This window comes from Patiria miniata, unplaced genomic scaffold (assembly GCF_015706575.1).
Source record: "Patiria miniata isolate m_02_andy unplaced genomic scaffold, ASM1570657v1 HiC_scaffold_28, whole genome shotgun sequence".
Classification (NCBI taxonomy): Eukaryota; Metazoa; Echinodermata; class Asteroidea; order Valvatida; family Asterinidae; genus Patiria; species Patiria miniata.
In genome coordinates, this window is record NW_024037067.1 from 7,355,052 (window position 1) to 7,377,436 (window position 22,385).

General features: G+C 43.6%; 2 protein-coding genes across 4 annotated transcripts in view; one reads left to right on the plus strand and one right to left on the minus strand.

Moving 5' to 3' along the window:
* LOC119734785 (N-acetyltransferase 9-like protein) overlaps positions 1–6,480 on the minus strand; it is a 19,091-nt gene extending 12,611 nt beyond the window's left edge. For both annotated transcript variants that reach the window (XM_038208339.1, XM_038208338.1), the window contains exon 1: positions 6,347–6,480. In XM_038208339.1, the coding sequence (XP_038064267.1) occupies positions 6,347–6,423 (77 nt within the window). In that variant the 5' untranslated portion in view covers positions 6,424–6,480. The remainder of the gene's footprint in view (positions 1–6,346) is intronic.
* LOC119734784 (tyrosine--tRNA ligase, mitochondrial-like) overlaps positions 6,450–22,385 on the plus strand; it is a 21,914-nt gene continuing 5,978 nt past the window's right edge. The window contains exons 1-10 of one of the 2 annotated variants that reach the window (XM_038208336.1): positions 6,450–6,599; positions 11,619–11,777; positions 14,311–14,455; positions 15,099–15,274; positions 15,714–15,815; positions 16,397–16,511; positions 17,359–17,437; positions 19,540–19,649; positions 21,303–21,401; positions 21,822–21,888. In XM_038208336.1, coding sequence (XP_038064264.1) covers positions 6,556–6,599; positions 11,619–11,777; positions 14,311–14,455; positions 15,099–15,274; positions 15,714–15,815; positions 16,397–16,511; positions 17,359–17,437; positions 19,540–19,649; positions 21,303–21,401; positions 21,822–21,888 — 1,096 coding nt within the window. In that variant the 5' untranslated portion in view covers positions 6,450–6,555. Of the gene's footprint in view, positions 6,600–7,724; positions 7,760–11,618; positions 11,778–14,310; positions 14,456–15,098; positions 15,275–15,713; positions 15,816–16,396; positions 16,512–17,358; positions 17,438–19,539; positions 19,650–21,302; positions 21,402–21,821; positions 21,889–22,385 lie in introns of those variants that run through there. The other variant, XM_038208337.1, reaches the window with a different exon arrangement.

Below are 22,385 nucleotides of genomic sequence, written 5' to 3' on the forward strand. Positions count from 1 at the left end.
GAACCCCAAGAAATCACTGAATTTGCCATACACCTGAGAGAAAGAATGCACGAGGCCCACGAGAAGGCACGAGGACACCTTCATAAAGCCGCAAAGTACCAAAAGCGTAATTACCAAGTAGCTGGCAAGCCGAAGTGTCTGAAACCAGGGACTGCTGTGATGTTGACAGTTGAGCAAAGAACTGTTGGGCTGTCTCCCAAGCTCCAGCCAAGATGGGAAGGCCCATACCTCGTAACTGAAGTGCTAAATGATGTCAACGTCAGAATCCAACGAGGATCACGCCATAAGCCCAAAGTTGTCCATATTAATCGTCTGAAGCGCTTTGTGGGTGAAGTGGACAAGTCATGGTGGAGGCCAAAGAGCCCTGCATTACAGCAACTTCCTGGGTCCGAGGAGCTCGAAGAAGAGGGGGAAAGAGGAAGCCCCTCGAGTTGTTCTGCAGTCGGATTCTTCTGGTGGAGGCAAGGAGAGCCAAGAGGCTACCACAGAAGGGTTCTCACAGGAATCAGCAGAAGACCACAACATGCAGGAACATATGGAAGTCGTCAATGGAGAGATAGGAGATCCACCAGTTGCTGAACCTAAGAAAGCTTCAGACACAGACGGTCACCAGGAAGGGCACAACAGAAAACGTCGACCTCCTCAGCGTTATGACGAATGGATCGAATAACATTTTTAACTACGGAGCAAATACAAATTGATCTAATCCCCTGTTCTGTGTTGTATTCTCTGCAGATGCCGAGAAGAAGTCACAGCCGTCATCACCGGGATTCTCGTCAGCGATCACCCACACCTGACCGAACCCACCAACGACACGAGCGGAAAGCTGCAGGTGCCTCGAATGCGATAAGTCATTTGGGGCCAAGTCAGCATTGGCAAGGCACATGGCAGAACAACACCAACCACGTGATCGGTTCCCCTGTCCATTTTGCGACATAATCTATGGCCGGAAAAACGACTTGGCGAGGCACATCCGATGGGCTCACACAGGCAATCTTGATGCAGGCAACAAGTCGCCGGTATCAGTCAGCAACTCCCCCAAAGCTCCCAAGACGCCCGAGATCTCCAAGACGCCCGAGAAGAAGTCCGGACCGTGCCTGGAATTACACCCGTCTCCAGATGACGTGAGGCGTTTGGCTTCGCCACACGGTGCAACATCCTTGAGGAGAGTTCTCATATCCCCAAGTTCTGCAACGGTTTCAGGCAAATCAGATGAGGCAACAGGAAAGCTCGTCAAGCGGAGGCGCGTTTTCGACCTCTACGATGAGGATTCCTTGATCGCCAGGATTACTTCGGAGGAATTCTTTCAGGAGTAGGACATGGTGGTCCACTTATAGTTTTAACTGTTCTTGTTAATGGCGTTTTTCTAGTTAAATTTGTTGTTTGTGAATGCGGGACGCATTCTTTCCCCGGGGAGGGGATGATGTAGAGTTTGCAAAATCCAGTATAGGTGGCGCTGTTTACTTTTAGTGGAGGTTGGGGTCAGCGCACGTCAGCATGAAATTGGCGCGAAAAGTGTGTGCGCGCGCGCGCGCGGTTAGTTGCTGTACAGATCTTGGTTGTGAAGGTTGTTCTGAAAGGCCAGCTCCGTGTGTACACACCCCAGGCTCCACGTTGCGATTACCAGTATAGTGCAGATAAAGGTAAATCACAAGTAATACTGATATCGTGTGTTCATTGTTTGGATGTTTGGGAGGAAAGAATTAGAAGTTAAGAAACCAGAATATTGGTGTCATTTGTGTCTTATTCTGTCTGTCCACTGAATAAAATTGAACCCCCGAAAACGCTACAATATAGTCCATCATTTGTAATTTGTGCATTTTGTTGGTTTGAAGCAACAAAAGTGTTCAAAATCTAATGAAGGATACTGAACAACTAACCTGATGAAATTTCAGCTCAGCTTCAGCTGTAAATTCCGAGAAAAACAGCATTCTAGGATCTCGATTTCAAATCAAAAGTTGCTGAATCATGTTTTGAATTGTTTTGAATTGCAGCTATACGCGATGTCGCGCACTGATCCGACGAATTATAGCAACGGCGCGCGCCTGTGCGTCGTGCCAATCTCTCTGTAAGGTCTGCTACCAGGCCTTTTCATTTTGTTGTCTTGCGGACTTTATCATACCCAAACTTAACTGTAGAGTTATTTGCAATTGTCAGCTCTTCTACAATGGCACAGGTGTGACCATTATATGCAGGAAGGTGTCTGGGCGCAGACTGGTTGTGCATATTGAGGCAGAAATGGTGCTAGGTTCCTTGCATATGGCTGGAAGATCAATTGTCAGGATGGACTCTTGATCAACACGGTTGAGCAAGTACCGGTACTTGGACAACACTTAAGGACACTTGTCTCCATGTATAATGCAAAGGCTGAGAGCCTTTTCGCAGGCGCTCATTGTGTGAGCTAGGGTGCACCTGGGTTTGTGAACGATGTGACATTTGGAATTAAACTGAATTTGCCCTCTTGTTACAGTTTACAGGTGTGGGTAAAGTACATGTATCGCATCTTGCTTTAATCAAGAATGCTAGCTGACCACTGGGAAGGGTGAAACAAACTGGTTTCCAAGCATTGGATTCTCAAGCTGAATGATGTCAGATAGTTTGGACTGCACCTGTAGTTCTTGTAGTTGAGTTTCCCAGCGTAGATCACAGTTGACTTGTGTACATTCCTTGATTCGTCTAGATGAGACCTGTAAAGACTGAGTAACCTCCTGAGGTCCTGCTCCGCATGATCGATCTGCACGAACGGACTGCTCACCCAGCTGACCCAGCCCACATGCCAGCATCTTCCTCGGGCGCAGCAAAGGCGGAGAAGGTGAAGCGCCCTGTGACATCGGTAGCTGGCATGAGTGATGAATGGGCATACTTTAAGCAGAGATGAGCCGATTCCAAGGCTGCCACACATCTCACAGGCTTAGACATAGTCTTTCAGCTACTTGAGGTTTGCAACGAGGCACTTAGGAAGGACCTCACACGGACCTTTGGCGCCCTCGCCTCCAGTGATGAACAGACCATCCTCGGCAACATCAAGACACTTGCCGTGCGTCAAGAGAACATCATGGTCGCACGGATGCAACTGCTGCAAATGCGCCAGGACCGTGACGAGCCAGTGTGTGCCTTCTCTGCCTGCCTCCGCTGCCAGGCCAGGGTTTTGCAGCTTCAGTGTCAATGCAAAACCCAGGTCGATTACAGTGACATTATGATCAGAGACACACTCATCCGGGATCTCAAGGATGAGGAGATTCAACTGGACATCCTCGGCAAATCAAAACAGGACATGTCACTTGAGGAGGTACTCAAGTACGTCTAAGCGAAGAAGAGCGGCAAACAGTCAGCTGGTCGCCTCCTTCACGGCGGCACCACTACAACTGCAGCTGCCGCCAGCTCATACAAGCGCCAGGATAAGGGACAAATGCTCAACCACAAGTGTGCCAAATGCGGCATCCTACACCACCATGAGAACGTGTGTCGCCAGTCCATGCGCAAGCAGCAGCCCACCCCATCCACTGCACAACCACCACAGGACAATGCAACTGCCATCTTTGAAGCCTTGTGCTCCGTTAACGACACCTTGGCAACTGGTGCTCACGCTATTGCACTCGAGCACCACATCTACTGCGAGTTCTGTGATGTGTGGGAGAAGCGGGCATCCGACCCCCAGCCCTTCGTTGATGTCTCTATTCGGGCCATCCCATCGGACACCCGTGCTCTTGGCTTCACCACGTCCCTCCTCAGCCCCACCCCTCCGGTTTCCTATCCCACCATGGTAAACACTGGATGCCAGTCATGCCTCGCTGGGAAAAACTTCTACCCAAGTAAGGTCTGGAGAGGCGCCACCTAATCCCAGTCACCATGAAAATTACTGCTGCCAATAACCACGGCATCAGCATCGTAGGTGCATTTGTCCTACGGATCTCTGGGACCTCCACCTCTGGAGAGACACTTGAGACTCCTCAGATAGTGTACTTCACCGACTCCTCTGACAGACCTTTTTTATCGAGGCAGGCTTGCGTCGCCCTTAGTCTGATATCTGACAAGTTCCCCAAAATTGGGGAGGCATGCAAGCCCAGCAGTACCAGAGTCTCCTCCTCGGCAACTACACTGATGCCCATGCCTGAATCCTGCGTCACCCACATCTGCGAATGCCCTCGACACCAGGCACCACCACCTCCCCCCACATTCCTTCCATCCCTGGCAACGGAGGAGAACGGCGAGAGGCTCGAGCAGAGGCTGCTTGAGTGCTACAAATCTAGCACTTTCAACGTATGTGAGCATCAGCCACTTCCCATGATGTCTGGACCGCTGATGCAACTCATGGTGGACCCTGCCGCTCGACCAGTCGCTCAACACACGCCAATTTCGGTGCCTGTGCACTGGAGGGACGATTGTGAAGGCAGGCCTCGATCAAGACATGTGCCTTGGTGTCATCGAGCCAGTACCCATTGGCACACCTGTTACTTGGTGCCACAAGATGGTGATTTGCGCAAAGAGGTCAGGCAAGCCCGGAAGGACAGTCGACCTCCAGCCACTCAATTGTCATGCCGTTCGCGAGACTCACCACACCCAGTCACCCTTCCACCAGGCACGCGCGGTCCTGACCCACACACACGAGACCATCTTTGATGCGTGGAACAGCCATCACAGCATCGCTCTAGATGACGAGGATCATCATCATCTTCCTATACTGTGCAGAAACCTCCGCTGGAGTATACTCGCAGAAACCTCCGCCAGAGTATACTCTTACAACATTCATCTCTCTATGGGGTCGCTATCGGTATCGCGTTGCCCCGCAAGGGTACATTGCCTCGGGGGACGGTTACAGCCGCCGCTTTAATGAGATCGTTGCCGACATTCCACGCAAGACCAAGTGTGTCGATGATACACTGATGTGTTTGACACTATTGAGGAGGCATTCTTCCAGGCCATCGAATGGCTTGACATCTGTGGTCGCAATGGTATCACCCTGAACCCCTCCAAGTTCATCATGACGTCACTATCAGAAAGCTTGAGCTCTGTTAACTGTGCTATTGGAAACAAAAATCTGGTTAATGTCTCTAGCGGTTGATTTTTGAGCAATTTTTGAAGCTTTAAATGTCTTTTCATTGTAACTTCCGGTCTGATGACGTAATCAAATTTTTTTCGCGCACAGGTCTTGTTTGCATTAAGGTCATCATGTATATAATTTTGAAGCAATTACTGCAAACTTCGCCACACAGATCTACTGAAAATGCATTTTTGACATTTTTTAACCTGCCGCTAGAGGGCGCTCGAACACTTCATGGTGTCATTTTGGCGCACTGAATATGCTGCGCGGTATCGTTACAAGTTGTCAGTTTTGCCGGACTATTTACTGATGGATCTTTTTCATCCCTTTTTTTGTCAAATGTAAAAAAAGTCCACCAAAACTGACAACTTGTAACGATACTGCGCAGCGTATTCAGCGCACCAAAATGACGTACATGAATGCACTGTTGCGTGATGCAAAGCATACAATCCCCCCTCCATCCAGTCCTGCCTCCATCCCAAATGGTCGAGTGAATGTAGAGTTGACCTGCTGAGGTCACGCGAAGATCAGCGCATGCGCATCGTACGTTAACACACACTTGAACATAACCATGCATTCATCAGATCGGAGACGCGAGGCTGGTGAGTAAAAACTCAGATTTTCCACTCAAAAAATTGTCCCGTGATCCAAATGTCAATCGTTCTAAAACATTTCAGAGTTATGGATCAAGCAGTCAAAATTTTGGGTGATCGTGTAGTGTAGGGCCCGGTTCCTATATAAGGGAACAAAATCCACTTTCAAATTATATTAGACCTAGCTATCAAACTAGTTGGCGACATTCTCAATAAACATGTACGTCATAGATAAAGGGCAGGGTTTTGATTTTGTGAGGGAAATTTGGGGGTAAAATGAAGATGACAGCGCAGCGACAACACGTAACCTGAAAATAAAGATAGGGATCACCGCGCGAAAATCGTGATTTCTACCCCAAGAAACTGTTCAAAATTGCAAAACGGGTGTCATTAGACATGTTAGAAAAACTTAGATGGAGAAAAGTCTGCTTTTGATTGTAAAGGTGATTTTTGAGCAATAAAAAACATTTTTGACTCAAAAAACACAGGGGCCCTTCACTACATGATCGCCGGAATTTCGTCTATCAAGGTGCATGTCCAAAATCCATACAGTGCTGACCCCGGAAAAAGAGCATGCCATGCCAGACATGCCAGAAGGCTGACAAGCAGCCTTCTGATTCCAGTTAGCCTAGGCCTAAGTAGGTGTTGGGCTCATGGCCCAACACCTAGCCTACTGACCTAAAAATAAAGACTAATGTTATTTGTACACTACCTAATAACGTGGTGCTCTTTGTACGGCACCAAAACAGTACGGCTTCCTTCAATCAAGGTGGCTTCATTTAGTCGCATTGTTGCTTTTAAAAAGGAGGGCCAAGGAAAGAAAGACTAGTTCTGTAGTTCGACGTCTTATCCCGCGGCGAGAAGTCATGGAAGTTGCACCCCACTATAAACTATTGGTGGCGTCCTTCAAAGAAAATCAACATGGCAGCCTCCATGATGAGAACGACAGGTGTGAATATCTTTCTGTAAGTTAATCATTCATAATTCGACTTTTATTGGAAGCTGAAGGTTGGCCCCTTTTTTAGGGCGAATGTGTAGTAACATACGGGGAGCAACTATAGAATGCAGGGCCACGCCGAAGCAAGGTTTTTTATTTTGCCTGGAGGCGTGGATGGAATAGGAGTAATATGCAAACCTGCAAAAAAGTGCTAAGTACAGCGAAGGAATGCACTGCACTTGTCTTCAAAGCTTCTCATGAAGGATCGGAAGGGAGGACGTGCTTGTAAATGTGTTGGGGGCACTGTCTGGAGCGGCGGAGGCGCGGAGTCTTGGAGTCGCAGAATCGCGGAGACGCGGGGCACTGGAGTGGCCGCAGTGGCGGAGGCGCGGAGTCGCGGAGTCGCAGAGACGCGCACCGATAGAGGGCGCAATTCTCGGCGGAATCTTTTTGAGAACGAAGCATCCATATCCATTTTAATTGGGCGGGCCAATTAGGAATGGGGGGGGGGAGGGCGACGGGGCACTGTCTGGAGTCGCGGAGGCGCGGAGTCGGGGAGTCGCAGAGTCACTTTAATTGGGCGGGCCAATTAGGAAGGGGGGGGGGAGGGCGACGGGGCACTGTCTGGAGTCGCGGAGGCGCGGAGTCGGGGAGTCGCAGAGTAACTTTAATTGGGCGGGCCAATTAGGAAGGGGGGAGGGCGACGGGGCACTGTCTGGAGTCGCGGAGGCGCGGAGTCGGGGAGTCGCAGAGTCACTTTAATTGGGCGGGCCAATTAGGAAGGGGGGGGAGGGCGACGGGGCACTGTCTCTCAGTGGTGGAGGCGCGGAGTCGCGGAGTCGCAGAGACGCGCACCGATAGAGGGCGCAATTCTCTGCGGCTCCACGACTCCACGATCGATTTTCAGAGGTAGGTCGACTGCGGTTCCACGCCTCCACGCAGCCGTACGGAGGCGCGGATGTAGAGTAAAGTGGCCCTGCATTCTATAGTTGTACCACATACGGGCCCCTGTTTAGCAGGTCGGGCACCAGCCCTAAATCGTAGAAGTAGAACTTAGAAGTAGAACTAGAAATCTAGCGACGTCGCCAGATTTAGCATGGAGGAATTTAGCGACCGCAAGTTCGCAACTTCGTTCCCGCGTACGTTGTGCCATACTGAAGCGTGCAAAATGTATGGAGTCAACTCAAGGTTGATGCGACCGTGTGATCTCGTACCCCCCCCCCCCCCGCCCTGGCCCTGCAAACAGGCGCAACATCGTCCATACACGTGTGTATTAAAAAAATAGGCGGCTATTTCTTGAAAATCGAGACACAAATCATATAATCTAATCCATGACATGAGTTCGATGAACTCATGAAGTCATTGAACATCAACATTTTTTATACATATATACATAGGTTGCTGCAAACTTTTCCTTTTTGCGGCAATCGGGGGTTTTTTTTGGCTGAACTTGCTAACGTAGTGATAGCGCGAATAGAATGACGTCATCGTACTGAAGAATGACGTCACCGTCGCTTGATTAAAGGGAATGTACATCATTGGCTTTTGCTGTAATTTTCAGGAATGAACTATTTGGGGGGTTAGTATAATAGATCAAATATTGTTGCACTGACATGTTTGACGTTTTGTGTTCGAAAATGCTGGAAAAACCAAGAAAAACAAAAATAATTCAAGTAGTCTGGTTCCCTGACCCCACTAAAGATGAAATGGATCAAAAATACCGGAAAATTGTAAGGTAAGGGAACCAGTCTAGCTGGCCTGCACCCGTTCATGAACATGGAACCAATAGCTAGCAAAATAAAATTTTGACTTAAAAAATGGTAAATTTGGAGTAGTAATTGAAAAAAAGGTTAGGTTTTTCCAACGGTGGTCAGCCGACCAGCGTTGGAAATGTATACAAATATACCATTTTCTTGAAAATGGCTTCACACCAGGTGCCATAATTTTACAGGATGCTTTAGCATGTCATTTACCAACATCCTAGTAAGGTATTTCGGAACAACTTGGTAGTTTTATTTTTCGATGTTTGCAAATGTTGTATTTTCCCTTTAAGCGTCTGTTGTACAACAATCTAGCGACGTCGCTAGATTAAGAACTGTCCCCCGCCCTGTTTAGAGTCAAGAGTATTTTTTATTACCCCAAAACGACCCTTCTCAACATGAAGCAGAATTCTCTCAATTGTAATGACACATTTTTTGTAATTTTAACAGTTTTTTGGGGTAAAAATTACGATTTTTCTGCCTGGTCATTCATGGTACATCGCGCGGTGATCGCCATATTTATTGTCGTGTTGCGTTTTGTCATTGTCATCGTCATTCTACCCCCAAATTTCCCTCAAAAATTCAAACCCTGCCCTCTATCTACACTGTATGACGTACCTGCATGTTCTTAATGTCACCAGCTATTTGGTAGGTCAAATAATTTAAAAGTGGATTTTGTTCCCTTATACTAGGGAACCGGGCGAGTAGATACACAATCGCCCCTCTTTTGTTCAAGTCAAATTTTTATAAAAATCATTTTTATCATTCCAAAGTGACTTCTGGCTCTGCACGTGTAATTTCGTGTTAGAATTTAGATACGCAAACGTGTGCAAACGAACTTAGAAATTACATGAAAAATAGACATCTGAGAAAGGAGGGACTTCTTTTTCTATTGCTTTAAAGAGGGTGAGTGTAAATAAACTACAACTTTTTTGCAATCAGTGATGAATTTTTGTGATTGGTGTGGACTTTTGCAATCAGTAATGGACTTTTGCAATCGGTGACGGACATTCGCAATCGTTAGCCCCTTTTGGGCATGCCCCATAATAAGCATATTCCCTCTGCTTAATTGTGTTCTGAATTTCTTTTAGAAGTCTCTTGTCCCTTTAATTAAATAATTAAAAATACTCCCTGTTGAGTTAGTGCTGGTCCAATCTTACTTTCTCTTGATAATACAAAAAGAAAAATATTCCACTTTAATTTTAGTCGAATTAAATACAATGTTATGTTAGAACTAACAAACAGCAGGACTTTCTGGATGCTTGGAAAATTAGGCTTAATACTAAAAAACATGACAGCATAGCTAAATATGATGCCAACTGAATGAATACATGTAGACCAACATGCAGAAAGTACTGCAGTGACTCTCTTATGCTAGGTTTACACATTCCTGATTTTTAAGCCAAATTGCCACGAATGGCAATTCTTGAGTAAATCGGGAATGGTTCTTGGCTGCCTTGGGATGATTCTATTAGTTCGGTGAAAGATGGTTAAAGATCGGGAAGTGCCCCGACAATTTTGGACATGTTCAAAATGGTCGGGGTGATTCGGGAACAAATTTCAATTCTCGGTTTATTCTTGTTGTATTCATAACTAATTCTGGATATTCGTACAGCATTCTTGATATTCCTACAGCATTCTTACAAGTTTCGTAGAGTTATTTTTGGTGTTAACAGTCCAGAATCCTGCTGAATCATTATGAATGTATCAAGAAATGTACAAATATTTTAAGAATAACTTACAAACACACGAAGTCGGCATAATTTTGGGTCATTCTGGATGATTCTTGAGTTATTCGTATGTTATTCTTGACAGAATCACTACAATTTCATTTTATTCTGCACTAAATCGCAATCTTCTGCTTGGTTCGGTCTTAATTTGGCTTCCAATTCATTCCTAGTTCTTGATTATTTTTGTTTGATTCTTAAGTTATTCTTACAAACAGCGAATCGGGGCTAATTTCTCCCGATGCCATCAAGAATTTTTATTCAGGATACATCAGGGTATTGGTGGCAATAATTTTGGAATGTGTGACCCTAGCATTACATTCAGATCACATGCAAAACAACTCATGTTCACTGCAGTATTATGGAGAAAATACATGGTCCTCACTCCTGATTACATTTTTACATCTTCGCAGTCTTGCAGTTGCTATGGCCGATTTGGCCACTTACGTAATACTTTATTCTGAATGAAACAAGCTGAAGTTACCATTACACAGACCTTTTGATGTTTGCGGGCAAAATCTTTGAACATCAATTTCTCCTTTTTTGAAGACCTTATTTTCATGCCACTTGTGGAGTTTGTTTTCCTTATAGTGATCCAGCTACAATGTATATGCTAATTTTAAAGCATTTCGATATGTTGAGTATTTTTCATTAAAATTGGAAAAATAGGCTTGGGTACATTTTTCAAAGCTGTTACAATAATGCTTGCAAGATCTGTCAATCAACAGCAGGTAAAGACAGCCTACTCTATTGGACCAACCAACATCATGTCACAGTCGAGTGTACTGCGCATGTTTAAGTTTACGTGCACGCTTTTGCAGCCAAATAACACTTTCATTTAGATAGGTTTTTATCATTTTGATCAGTACTTTGGAAGAAAATGAGGCATTATTCCCCATTTTAGTAGTTGGAGACATGCGAATCATTTCGCTCTTTTATATGGCATGGGGGCTCATTAGTGACAGTTGCCGTGAACAATGCCTCATTTGCATTATTAACCCAATTAGTGTGTTCGTTGGTAATATTTATGGAAGCATACCTCACAAGACCTAATTGTGTGTTTTTCTGCAAAAGCTTCAGCGTAATTCAAGGCTACTGTCATACCAGTCCTCATGCATTGTCATATAGCAAATATTCAAGTTCATTTAATAATTATTTACATTTTTATGGATTAAAATAATACATGTTCCCAAAATCTCCCCCCCCCTACTATATGAAAGAATTTGAAGTTCATATTCTGAAAGTTGAAGTCCCAAAGTACAGTTGTAATCAATTTTTTCCTGCCAGAGCAGTCTTGCATGTTGCATGACAAGGAGCCACCATCTTGCTGCACGTACACAATCTGTGCTTTGTTTTGCTTCCCACTTCTCAGCACCACTGGTGTGGAGTGTGGCCTAGTGGTTACTGGTTAGGGTTAAGACTCATGATCAAAGGTGAGGGCTTCAAATGCAGCTGGTGGCCACATGTTGTGTCCCCGGGCAACCCACTTCACCAACACTTGCCTCTCTCCACACAGGAGTATAAATGTCTTTTTTTTATCTGCTTTAATGTTACTTGTAGCATGTTTGTCAATGGAAAGCTCTTGTGCAGGGGCAGGAGGCAAGTTGTGGCATCATTGACCAGCCAGTATTTATTGAAAAGAAGATGCTACAGCAGCCGACGCAACATCTTGACCCTGACAGAGAGAGGAATCTTCCAAGACATCTTCCCAGACACAAGGTAAATGAACTCTTCTACTCTAGTACAAGTTATGATTTCAGTCAACTGTTTAGCATACATTTGCACATTGTACTTTGTATAATTATCAATTAAAGCAAAATGGAAACAGGCCTAGCATCCCTAGAATATACATACTGATCCATTGGGAGACAACCAGCAACTCAGTTTATTGGGCAGAAAACCAGTGACATAGGCCTATCTTTTGTTCCTAGTTTGCACTAGCATAGTAAAGAGGTGGTGGAATCAAGTCCCATCCTAGTCACACCACTTGGACAGCACTGGGTGTACATTGTTTATACAAATACTCTGGTGATGACGCACAAAACCAAGTATTGAATTTGCATCTGCCCTCAAACGTTCATCCTACAAGTCCTTTATAACACCTCACCCACTGATTCTGTGTCTTGATTGGCCGAGAGAAAGTCACATGGTACTTTCTATTTTTGCAATCTTTCAGTGCATGGCTAAAAGTACTATACATGTACCATTAGCAACCAAAGTACTATACCATGGCGCGGTATTTGTGTGCAAGTGCATGCTGGTGTGCACATTGAGCGTTGCGCATAGCGCATATTCTCCAAGAGACCGCGCCACAGAGTTGGGTTCAAACATTTTGTGAAAGGGTGGTTTGGAAGAGAGAAATACATTTCCCACCAATTTTGTATTGAAATTGAAGTTTATTTTAATTGTATTCAGATTTAAATAATTTAAAATATTAAAACCAAGCAGAATCTGTGGGTGAAGTGTTATAAAACAAATATTGAATGCCTTATCTCGTGGTGAAGTAAAACTAGCCTCCCTCGGTGATCCACGGAGCATTCTATTTTCGCTCGGCTTCGCCTCGGAAAAGAATAGAATGCCCATGGATCATCTCGGGAGGCTAGTTTTACTACACCACTCAAAGTATTCAATATTTGAATAATATTCATCATCATCATTTTCATCGATCTCCAAATCCAGCTATGGACATTGAGCCACCCACACCAACCGCTCAGTTGAGGTGTGCCACAGGTCAGGGGCTGACAGAGCATGGTCTGCCTCAAGTGCCCCCCCCCCCCTTGCCCATCCTGGCGACGCCCATGAGATGGTGTAGATCAGGGTTTGGCTCGAAGAATAAGGTGTTTCTTTCACCTCTTGTGAGGAGTATCCATCGGAGTGAATGTCGCATCCAAGATATGTGAATATCTCCACTGCATCAACTGCCTGCCCTGCCACAGTGATGGAATCGGGGGATGGTCCTGAACCAGTGTTTTGGATCTTGGTCTTGGCCCAGGAGATATGCATACCCATGGTTGCAGCCTCTTCCTCAAACCTGAGAAGCTTGGATGACCACTGGTTGGGGTTATCTGTGATGAGAGCTGCGTCATCTGCATAATCAAGGTCAGTGAAGAGCACATTGCCAACTGTGGTTCCTAGATCATCCTGACACCTATCAATGATCCAGTCGATGGCACGACAGAAGAGTGTAGGAGCAAGGATACATCCCAGACGAACACCTGAAGATGTTGAGAAGGCTTCAGACACGTCACTGCCAAGCCAAACTCTTGATGTAGTGCCGTTGTGGAGATCCTTGATAAGGTTGAGTAGTAAGGGGGTGTTCCAGAAGCTGCCAGAGCGTTCCACAAAGCGCTCCTGTCTACCGAGTCAAATGCAGCCTTGATGTCAATATAGGCCACATTGAGAGGTCTCATGAATCCATGGTGGAGTTCCGAGAGGAGCCATATAGCAAGCACGGCGTCCATGGTTGAGCATCCCTTCGTGAAACCGGATCGTTGGGGGTTGAGCAATGGTTGTACATGTATACAGGATTGTCGTATGTGGCAAAACACCTTTCCAGGTACTGACAGGTACGTTCCAGGTGATCGGTTGATAGCTACCGCATTGATTTCAGGGTCCCTCTCCCTTGAAGAGGGAGATGATGAGCCCATCCCGCCATTCGGATGGGACCCTGCCCGACGTCCATACCTATATTGTACATTGTAAAATAATGCCAAATATCATTTTCACTTTTCGGCTGCCATGGTTGCCATGTACTAGTAGTCATAAAATTTGGTGTTTTTTGTATCAAAATTGGAAATATGCATTTAGGTGAATCAAAACCAAGTTTTCTTTTCCCAATCCTATCAAGTATCAATAAAGACTAAAATACATGATCACATAACCAACTTCAAGGAATACTTGGAATCCAATATGGTTGCCATTGGTGCGAAAAGCCGCTTATAATTTTTACTAGTTAGGCCAAGTCATCATCATCATTATCATTGTCAGTTTTGAGGCCATTGTCCAGTCTGGGTTGGCCTGCTTTCTCTCTATAGCTCTCTATGGATACAAGCAGTGTATACTTGACCCTTCATCTTCAGGGGCAGTGCCTTAGATGTTAAAAATGGGGCCAGCTCCCTGAACTTCTTCCACCCACCCAAGTAAAATGTTTATAGTATAAAAGATTATTTCATGTAGTCGAAACTCAACAATTATATAACTAACATTACACAGGATGTGCAGTGAGCAAGCTTTTCAATATATTTCCTTGCAGTGACCTTCCCAAAGTGTTGAGTTCTGGCCCACAGTGCATATACTGCGGCTTTGACCCCACAGCAGACAGTCTTCATATCGGTAACCTCCTAGCCATCATTGCATTGTTACATTGCCAGAGGGCAGGTCATAACCCCATTGCTTTGGTAAGTATGGGAAGGGAATGACTAGAGTTTGGTGGAGAAAGAGAATACAACAAAACATGAACATTACACTTGTTTAAAGGTATAGTCCATCATTTGTAATTTGTGCATTTTGTTCGTTTGAAGCAACAAACATTCTCAAAATCTAAAGAAGGGTGATCAACCAAGCTGATGAAGTTTCTGTTCAGCTTCAGCTGTATTTTTCGAGAAAAGCAACCTTCTAGGATCTCGATTTCAAATCAAAAGGTGCTGAATCATGTTTTGAATTGGGCCTCAATTCACCGTCCGAGACATGTTCTTACTGAGCTGAATGCAGCTACGCGGTGTCGCGCACTGATCCGATGAATTAAAGAGGGCGTGCACGTGTGCGTCGTGTCAACGTTTGCGCGCACTTTGCCGTATAAAAAATGAACTACTAATGGAAATTTCCAACGGTGCGTCTTAAGACGCACCATTGGAAAGGCCTTCTCTCGTTGATTTCTTCAAAATGACAGCATGCCCGAAAGAATAATTTCACAGGGAGTTTAGTCCCCTTGCAATCTTTCAACCAAGTATGTTTTTCAACAATATAATTACGTCAGTCACTTTTTTGATAGCTGCAAATGATGGACTGTAGCTTTAATAACATATTAATTGTAACGTTCAGATTGGTGGTGCAACAGCACTGATAGGAGATCCAAGTGGGAAGACAACAGAGAGAACGCCCCTGGAATCATCAGTGGTACAATCCAATGCAGCCTCCATCAAAAGTAGTCTGCAGAGAATCTTCACAAATCATGAGAGGTACTTCTGGAAAGAGGACAAGCAGCTTCCAAAAATCAGGTGAGATATTGTTGGCATCTTGTTCATTGTGGCCACCTATCCATTGTGGATTAAAGATCATTAATTGTGGCCACTTTGTCCTGTCCATTTTGCTACCAGTCATTTTGGCCATCTTACCATTGTCTCCCATGTGTCTAGTGTGGTCACCTGTTATTTTTGTCCTCCTTATCCCTTTATTGGAGTTCTTTGTTGTTCCAGTAAAGTGCTAAACACAATTTAAATTTTCATCTTTACAACACAAAATTCTGTTAAAAATCTTTACATACATGTATGTCTTTCAAACGAGTGTTGAAGCTGAATCTAGTTCTACAGTACACAACAAATATGTCCTTGATGTGATATGATAACTCTGCTGGTGGAACACTTGAATCACCAACAAGATGTTTCCCAGTTAAATCCCAGATAAGTTAGAAGTCTTTGATATGTTTTGACCTTTTAGAATTATGGACAACAAAAGCTGGTACAAAGACATGAATGTTCTAAGGTTTCTGGCAGGTGTCGGTCGTCAGCTGAGAATGGGAAAGTTGCTCTCCAGACAAAGGTAATATAATCTCTAACATGATTAATCACCACTTCTGATGGCATTAACTCTACTCTTAGATTAGTACCTAATCCTAACCACTTTTCTACATAGGATCAGCTGCTTTTTTGCACATTTTTGTCTGTTTGAAACAACACCACTGCTCAAAATCTTAGGTCGGGTTCATATGTTGAAGCTTTAGCTCAGTGGCTACTTTACATATATTTGAGAAAACAAAAAACACTTGCAAAATCGTTTGGGTCAAATGCATGTAAAAAAAAGTGTGCCCACAGGCAGCCTATTTCGAAACCACATTCAATGTTTGTTTTCTTCCGAATGGTATCACTTCAGGCAGAAATAATTCACACGGTATTTGATATATATCCTATCTCCACTTACATGTATAGCAAGGTTTCTGTCATGAAATCTGTAGGTACATTTCTGGGTAATTGCAAATGATCCTACATGGCTTTAAACTTGTCAAAAATCCATGCGATTGTGGCTGAAATTGAATTTCTTATGGCCTACTCAACCTAGCCTGAAATGTTCAAACTTATGACTATGTATTGGTTTGACCGTTAACCTGTCATTCTCATGACTAGTGTCCAGACTCGTCTAGCCAGTTCTCAGGGGATGAGTTTTGCTGAGTTCTCCTATCAGTTATTCCAGGCCTATGACTTTTTGCATCTTCACCATGAGTATGGCTGTCTCATCCAAGTGAGTTTTTAAACACCTCATCCAGATGGGTTGATTTCATTGAGCAGTTGCTTCTTGTTTATTCTGGTTTTCTTCTTTGATAGTAACCTGGGTCACTTGCCTGGTAGTCTGTCTGTGTTGTGGTATGGTCACTGTATGGTTAAATATTGGAACTGGTGACATTTGACAATAAAATGCTGTTGCTTCTCTCCAGAGAGAGAAGATTTCCACATATGTTCAATCAAACAGGATTTGTTGAGTGAACCAAATGTTGCAGAGTTAGTCTCAAGTTCAGTCTCAAATCAACTGTGACAAAGTCCTTCCATTTCACTGTGCATCCCCATGACCTGACTTTTAATAGACCCATCCAGTAAGCCCCGCCCCATGTTGTTCTGACCAATCACAGCTGTGATTTACGTCTGACATGCGTACACAGAAGTCTGACATGTGTGTACACTAGTATGACATGCACGGCTGGAACATGCAGTGTGGCGTTGGAGTAGTGCTGTAAGTGAACTCTCAGGTTCGGTTCGGGTTCGGTTCTGCAATGGTTCGGGTTCGGCAGCAAATTAAAATGTCACTGCGGGAGTATACCTGTCAATCTTCTTTGTGCATAATAAGCCTGTTTTAGAGGCCCTTTGTAGGACTGGGTCTCGTGCCGGAATAAACCCATCCATGTCACATTGCCGCTGCTTTACAAGGCGAATAAAAAAAATGGTATTTTTTAAGTGCTCGAAGTGCACAATTTCAAATGAGAGTTGATCGGTCTATGGATGGGTCTATTTGACTTGTGACTGACTGGTGATGGACTTGAGATTGACTTGAGTACAACTCAGTTAAAAGCTCCTTATTCTTGTGTGTTTACAAGCTAGGAGGGACAGATCAACTGGGAAACCTAATGACAGGCCATGAGCTGGTCAAGAGGGTCACAGGCAAGGATGTGTATGGTAAGCAACACTTGAGAAGTTGTGGGACTTCAGTAAGTTTTATGCATGTTTGAGGGGGGGGGGGGTAGTCATTCATCTTAAGCGGATAAGGTTACAATAAACCCTTACTTGCAGCAGCCAATATCACAAATCTTTACGCAATGCCATAGCTTGCGGCACAATTTATTGCATATTACTTAAGCAACATGTTGTGCTGCGCAATATTTCAGTTTAATATGACCATTTCATTCTGGTGTAAAAATTATGGCGTAACCTGCACAATCATTTCTCATAACCTGCGCAATCATCCTGGGCATAGCGACTAAACATGACCTATTTTACTAGCAAATTGTGAGCATCTTGGAGACAGTCATTGTGCAACTTATCAACGTTGATACAAGACACTCAACGCTTTGTTTGAGGTACTGAGTTGCTATTTTACTTGTGACAGAATTTTGAGAGTTTCCGCATGATTCCAAAGAAAGTTGACACAATTATTTTCAAAATGGCGGGCGGAGTTTATTCAAAGACTGTTTTGTGACCGAACGAAATCATACACAAACAGCCGTTGTAAATGCTGTTATTATCCTCGTCCAAGATGTTTAGATTATTTAAAACGTTACACAGCTAAGCCACATTTCGCAAAATCGATCGAAAATGTATTGCTCAGCTACGCAACAAATTTGGTGCGTAAGTCCTTTGCATGGTGTAAGTTACGTACGGTTTCATGAAATCGGCTGCAGGAATCCTTAAAAAATCTTCCGCTGTGAGAAAGCCACGGGTGCATTTGTTGTACAGGGTGAGTAAAAAAAAATGTTCATTGGATAAATCCTTGTCTCCCACAAAAATTGTACTGACGACAGTTAGTACAAGTTTTACTGATATGCAGCCATGCATGAAAAGGATACAGGCCTTTCTTTGTGACTACTCAAAAACACTACTAACACAATGTGTACATCCTGTTTTTTTTAAGGGGATAGTTATTTAAGGGCAAGCACACTGAATGCTATTCAGAACATTTCAAATTAGTGATGGCAAGGCCACGGTTTACTGCTTTCCAAAGGGCCTTCATGGTCAGAACGTTTTATGAAACAGGTAAAAGTGTACAAGAAACGATACGTCAATTAGGAGAACACTTTCCGGAGGAAAGTACAGAAACGCTGTAAAATATGGACAAAATGGCACAAGCAAGAACCTGAACAAGGGACGCCAAGATCGCCAGATCTTACCCCCCTTGATTATTTTTTCCTTTGGGGGTACCTCAAGGACCAGTTGTACGGTATTGTGCCACTGGTGAAATCCAAGTCCCCTTAAGAACACGGACGGTCCGCAGAGCTATTGCAGACATGAGGACACGGGCGCAACTATGCATTGATCCGAATGACAGACAGGTGGAAGGCCGAGCAGCAGGACAGTGAAGATGTAAACCTTATCTGTAACTCAGTTACAGTTTAATAAATGTTACTAAATTTAATTGATAACGTGTTTGTTATTCCTTTTATTTCTCTAATTGTCCTGAGGCCCATTGTTGCCATTGTGTTGATAGCAAAAGGCCTATTCTGAACATTGTGTTGGGTAGTCACAAAGAAAGGCATGGATTCTTATCATGTATGACTGAATATCAGTGAAACTTGTACTGACTTTACCGTGGTCAATACCCAGACCGAATGATGGGTGAATAGAAACAATTTGTAATCTTTCTTGTTTGTATGGGAGACAAGGACTATCAAAATGGACATTTTTTTTAACTCACCCTGTACTGTCATGTTATGGGTTTGGTTCTACCTTTCCTGAATTTTGTAAAGGCCTTCAAAACATGTTGGATTTTCTAAAATCTGGAATTGTTCTTGTGGGCAAGTTTCAGAAGTAAATTCTTTGTATATTTACATTTGTTGAAATTATTGTGATAATTTTGTTTGTTCTGTTCATATATTGCATTATTACTTTTTCTCATAAGAGAAGGTAAAAAAAAACCCAACTCAATCAGTGACTTCTTTGGAGAGGGTTTTGAGTAGATGTAACTGTTTGAACTGCCATTTAATTGGCCAATAAATAAGTATTAAGAATTTTCAAATCCTTTAATTTATTTTTCTCAAAATCTTTGTTTTGGACTATGTCACCAGGTATTGTTATCCCATTAGTTACAAGTTCAACTGGAGACAAATTGGGCAAGACTGCTGGGAATGCTGTATGGATCAATGAGGAGAAGACCTCAGCCTTGGACCTCTACCAGGTCAGAGCAACCCCTAGAGTTTGTCATGGACAATCTCTAGCAAGCATACAGTAGAATGCCGCTATGCACAAATGAAATAGCATAAAAAAAGGATTGTTTGGTTTTGGAGTTGTTTGTCATGGCATTTCCAAGATGCAAGTACTGTGTAATTTTACATGAAATTTGGAGCCTAAAGAAATATTGGTTTTAGCTTAATGTGCTGTTTATACATGTAGTGATGTTTGTTAAAGTGGCATTTGAGTGTGTTCCTTTAAACAAATTTGATCTGGTTTTAGTTTTTTCAGTGAGCTATCTTTTGCATATTTAGTCTCAAGTGGCACAATAGCCCTTAGACTTCATGCTTTGTATAAATATGCTTCCCTAACCGGGGCCCAATTTCATAGCCCTGCCAGCAGAAAAATCTACTTCATGGCGTGGATGTGCAAACGTTGGGGGGGGGGGGCAAAAAAATGTGGTCCCCTAAAAGTGGGTCCCAAAAATTACGGCGTGGGATCTGGTAAAAATTGTTTTGGATTCTAGATGCTCTGTGGTGCGATCTGAGGCAATTTCTGACCACTTTAAAGGGAATGTACATCATTGGCTTTTGCTGTAATTTTCAGAAATGAACTATTTGAGAGGTTAGTATAATAGATCAAATATTGTTACACTGACATTTTTGAAGTTTGGTGTTCGAAAAGGTTGGAAAAACCAAGAAAAACAAAAATTTTCAAGTAGTCTGGTTCCCCGACTCCACAAAAGATAAAATGGATCAATTTATAGATGATGGAAAATTGTAAGGCAAGGGAACCAGTCTAGCTGGCCTGCACCCATTCATGAACATGTAACCAATAGCAAACAAAATTTTGACTGAAAAAAATGGTAAATTTGGAGCAGTAGTTGAAAAATAGTTAGGTTTTTCCAACGCTGGTCGGCCGACCACCGTTGGAAATGTTTACAAAAATACCATTTTCTTGAAAATGACTTCACACCAGGTACCATAATTTTACAAGATGCTGGAGACTGTCATTTACCAACATCCTAGTAAGGTATTTTGTAAAAACTTGGTAGTTTTATTTTTCGATGTTTGCAAATGTTGTATATTCCCTTTAACCAAATCTTTTTGAGGAAAAGATGGTGGTGTAGGCAGTGCCTGCCTTTATTGCGATGTCGCTTACCAAAAAAAAAAAAAAAGGGTGTTTTTTTTTTGGGGGGGGGGGGTTGCATGGCCCCCATTGGCCCCCCTCCCCCCCCCCCTCCCCCCTGGATCCGCCCTTGAGCTTGATAAGCACAACGGCTGTTAAGCAGCGTTATGAGATTGGGCCCAGGTGGTACACAGTTTCCCCAACACCCTCAGGGCTATTAAAGATATCATCTTTAAATGGAGATCAGCCCCTCCTTAAAACTTTTAATTATTCCCCCGAAAATGGTTCTGTTCTCAAATTATGTTGGTTTTGTTTACAAATTATTTTTAAATGTGGGTAATGCAGTAGAGGGAATGGAAGGGCTGAGAAGCATTGAACTTTATGACAAGGTGTTTCTTTTAATTGTTCAAAAAATAATTCCAAAACAAGACGATGGTGGGAAGGGGTGAGGGGAACTTCCCCTAAAATGTGCTACAGTGTTGTCTCCCCGATGTTTGTATCCTAAAACTAAACCATTTTTTTTTTCGTGCAGCACTTCTTGCGACTACCTGATGCTGACATGGAGCATTACCTCAAGCTGTTCACTCTCCTACCACTGAATGAGATTGCTGACGTCATGAGACTTCACAAGGTTATTGTCTAGCAGGCATGGTGTATGGGAGAGGAGAGGGACGTCTATGAAGGGAAGAGGGATAGGGGAGCTGTGGCCTCTGCAACTGCTTCAAAATACTGACATTCTTGTATTTTCTCCAGAATGGGTTTCAAACTGTACACAATTATTCGAAAATATTTCAAAATTAGTGCTTCCAAAATAGATTCCGTTTGTTAAAAAAGTCCCCAAGTTTGTCTAGAACAGTGCCTGCTATCTCTTTGTCAGCATGTCAGGTGGGCTATCTATTTGCTAGTAGATCTGCTGTGTATCATGTCTTCAAGTTGGGCTGTGCATATTTTGGCCTGTTCCAAAGACTTAGCTTGGATGGTTAGTCTTTATCACCTGTTTCACAAGACACATTTAATGCAGGTAATATCACTTAATTTTCTCTATCCATAGAAAACGCCTAAGAATCGCAAGGCCCAAGAAAAACTAGCAGAGCAAGTTCTGCTACTTGTGCATGGAGGTAAGCTATTTCATTTAACCAGTTCGCGTCGGAGGCCGTGTATACGTGCAAAAGTTTTGCGGTATGACAGATAAACACCCAGGGAGCGAGGCCTGAAATATCTGTCAATGACCCGCTCGCAGCGCGTGAGCGAGGCCGGAAATATGAGTGTGCTGCCCGAGGGTGATGTCTTCAACCCGCCTGGCTTGAGGTTGAGTGAAAATAAATCCTGCGCCTCGTTCCGTTCTTGTCAAAATAATCCCGGTGTAAACTGGTTAAATATTCAACTTAAACCCTGATGGCCTGTGATCAGCTCATAAAAGAACAATTGTAATAGTTTTGTAACTCAGTTACCTTGTCTGTAAAGTGAATCTCTCCATTTGATGGTTAATAAAACTGATTCTGTTGACCCTTTCAGTACCATAGTATGCCTCCATGCTGTGCTGTGTACAAGCAACTAGTTCAGAAAACTGTGGTTCTGACAGGGCTTACTCTTTAATATTTTGTTCACTATTTAT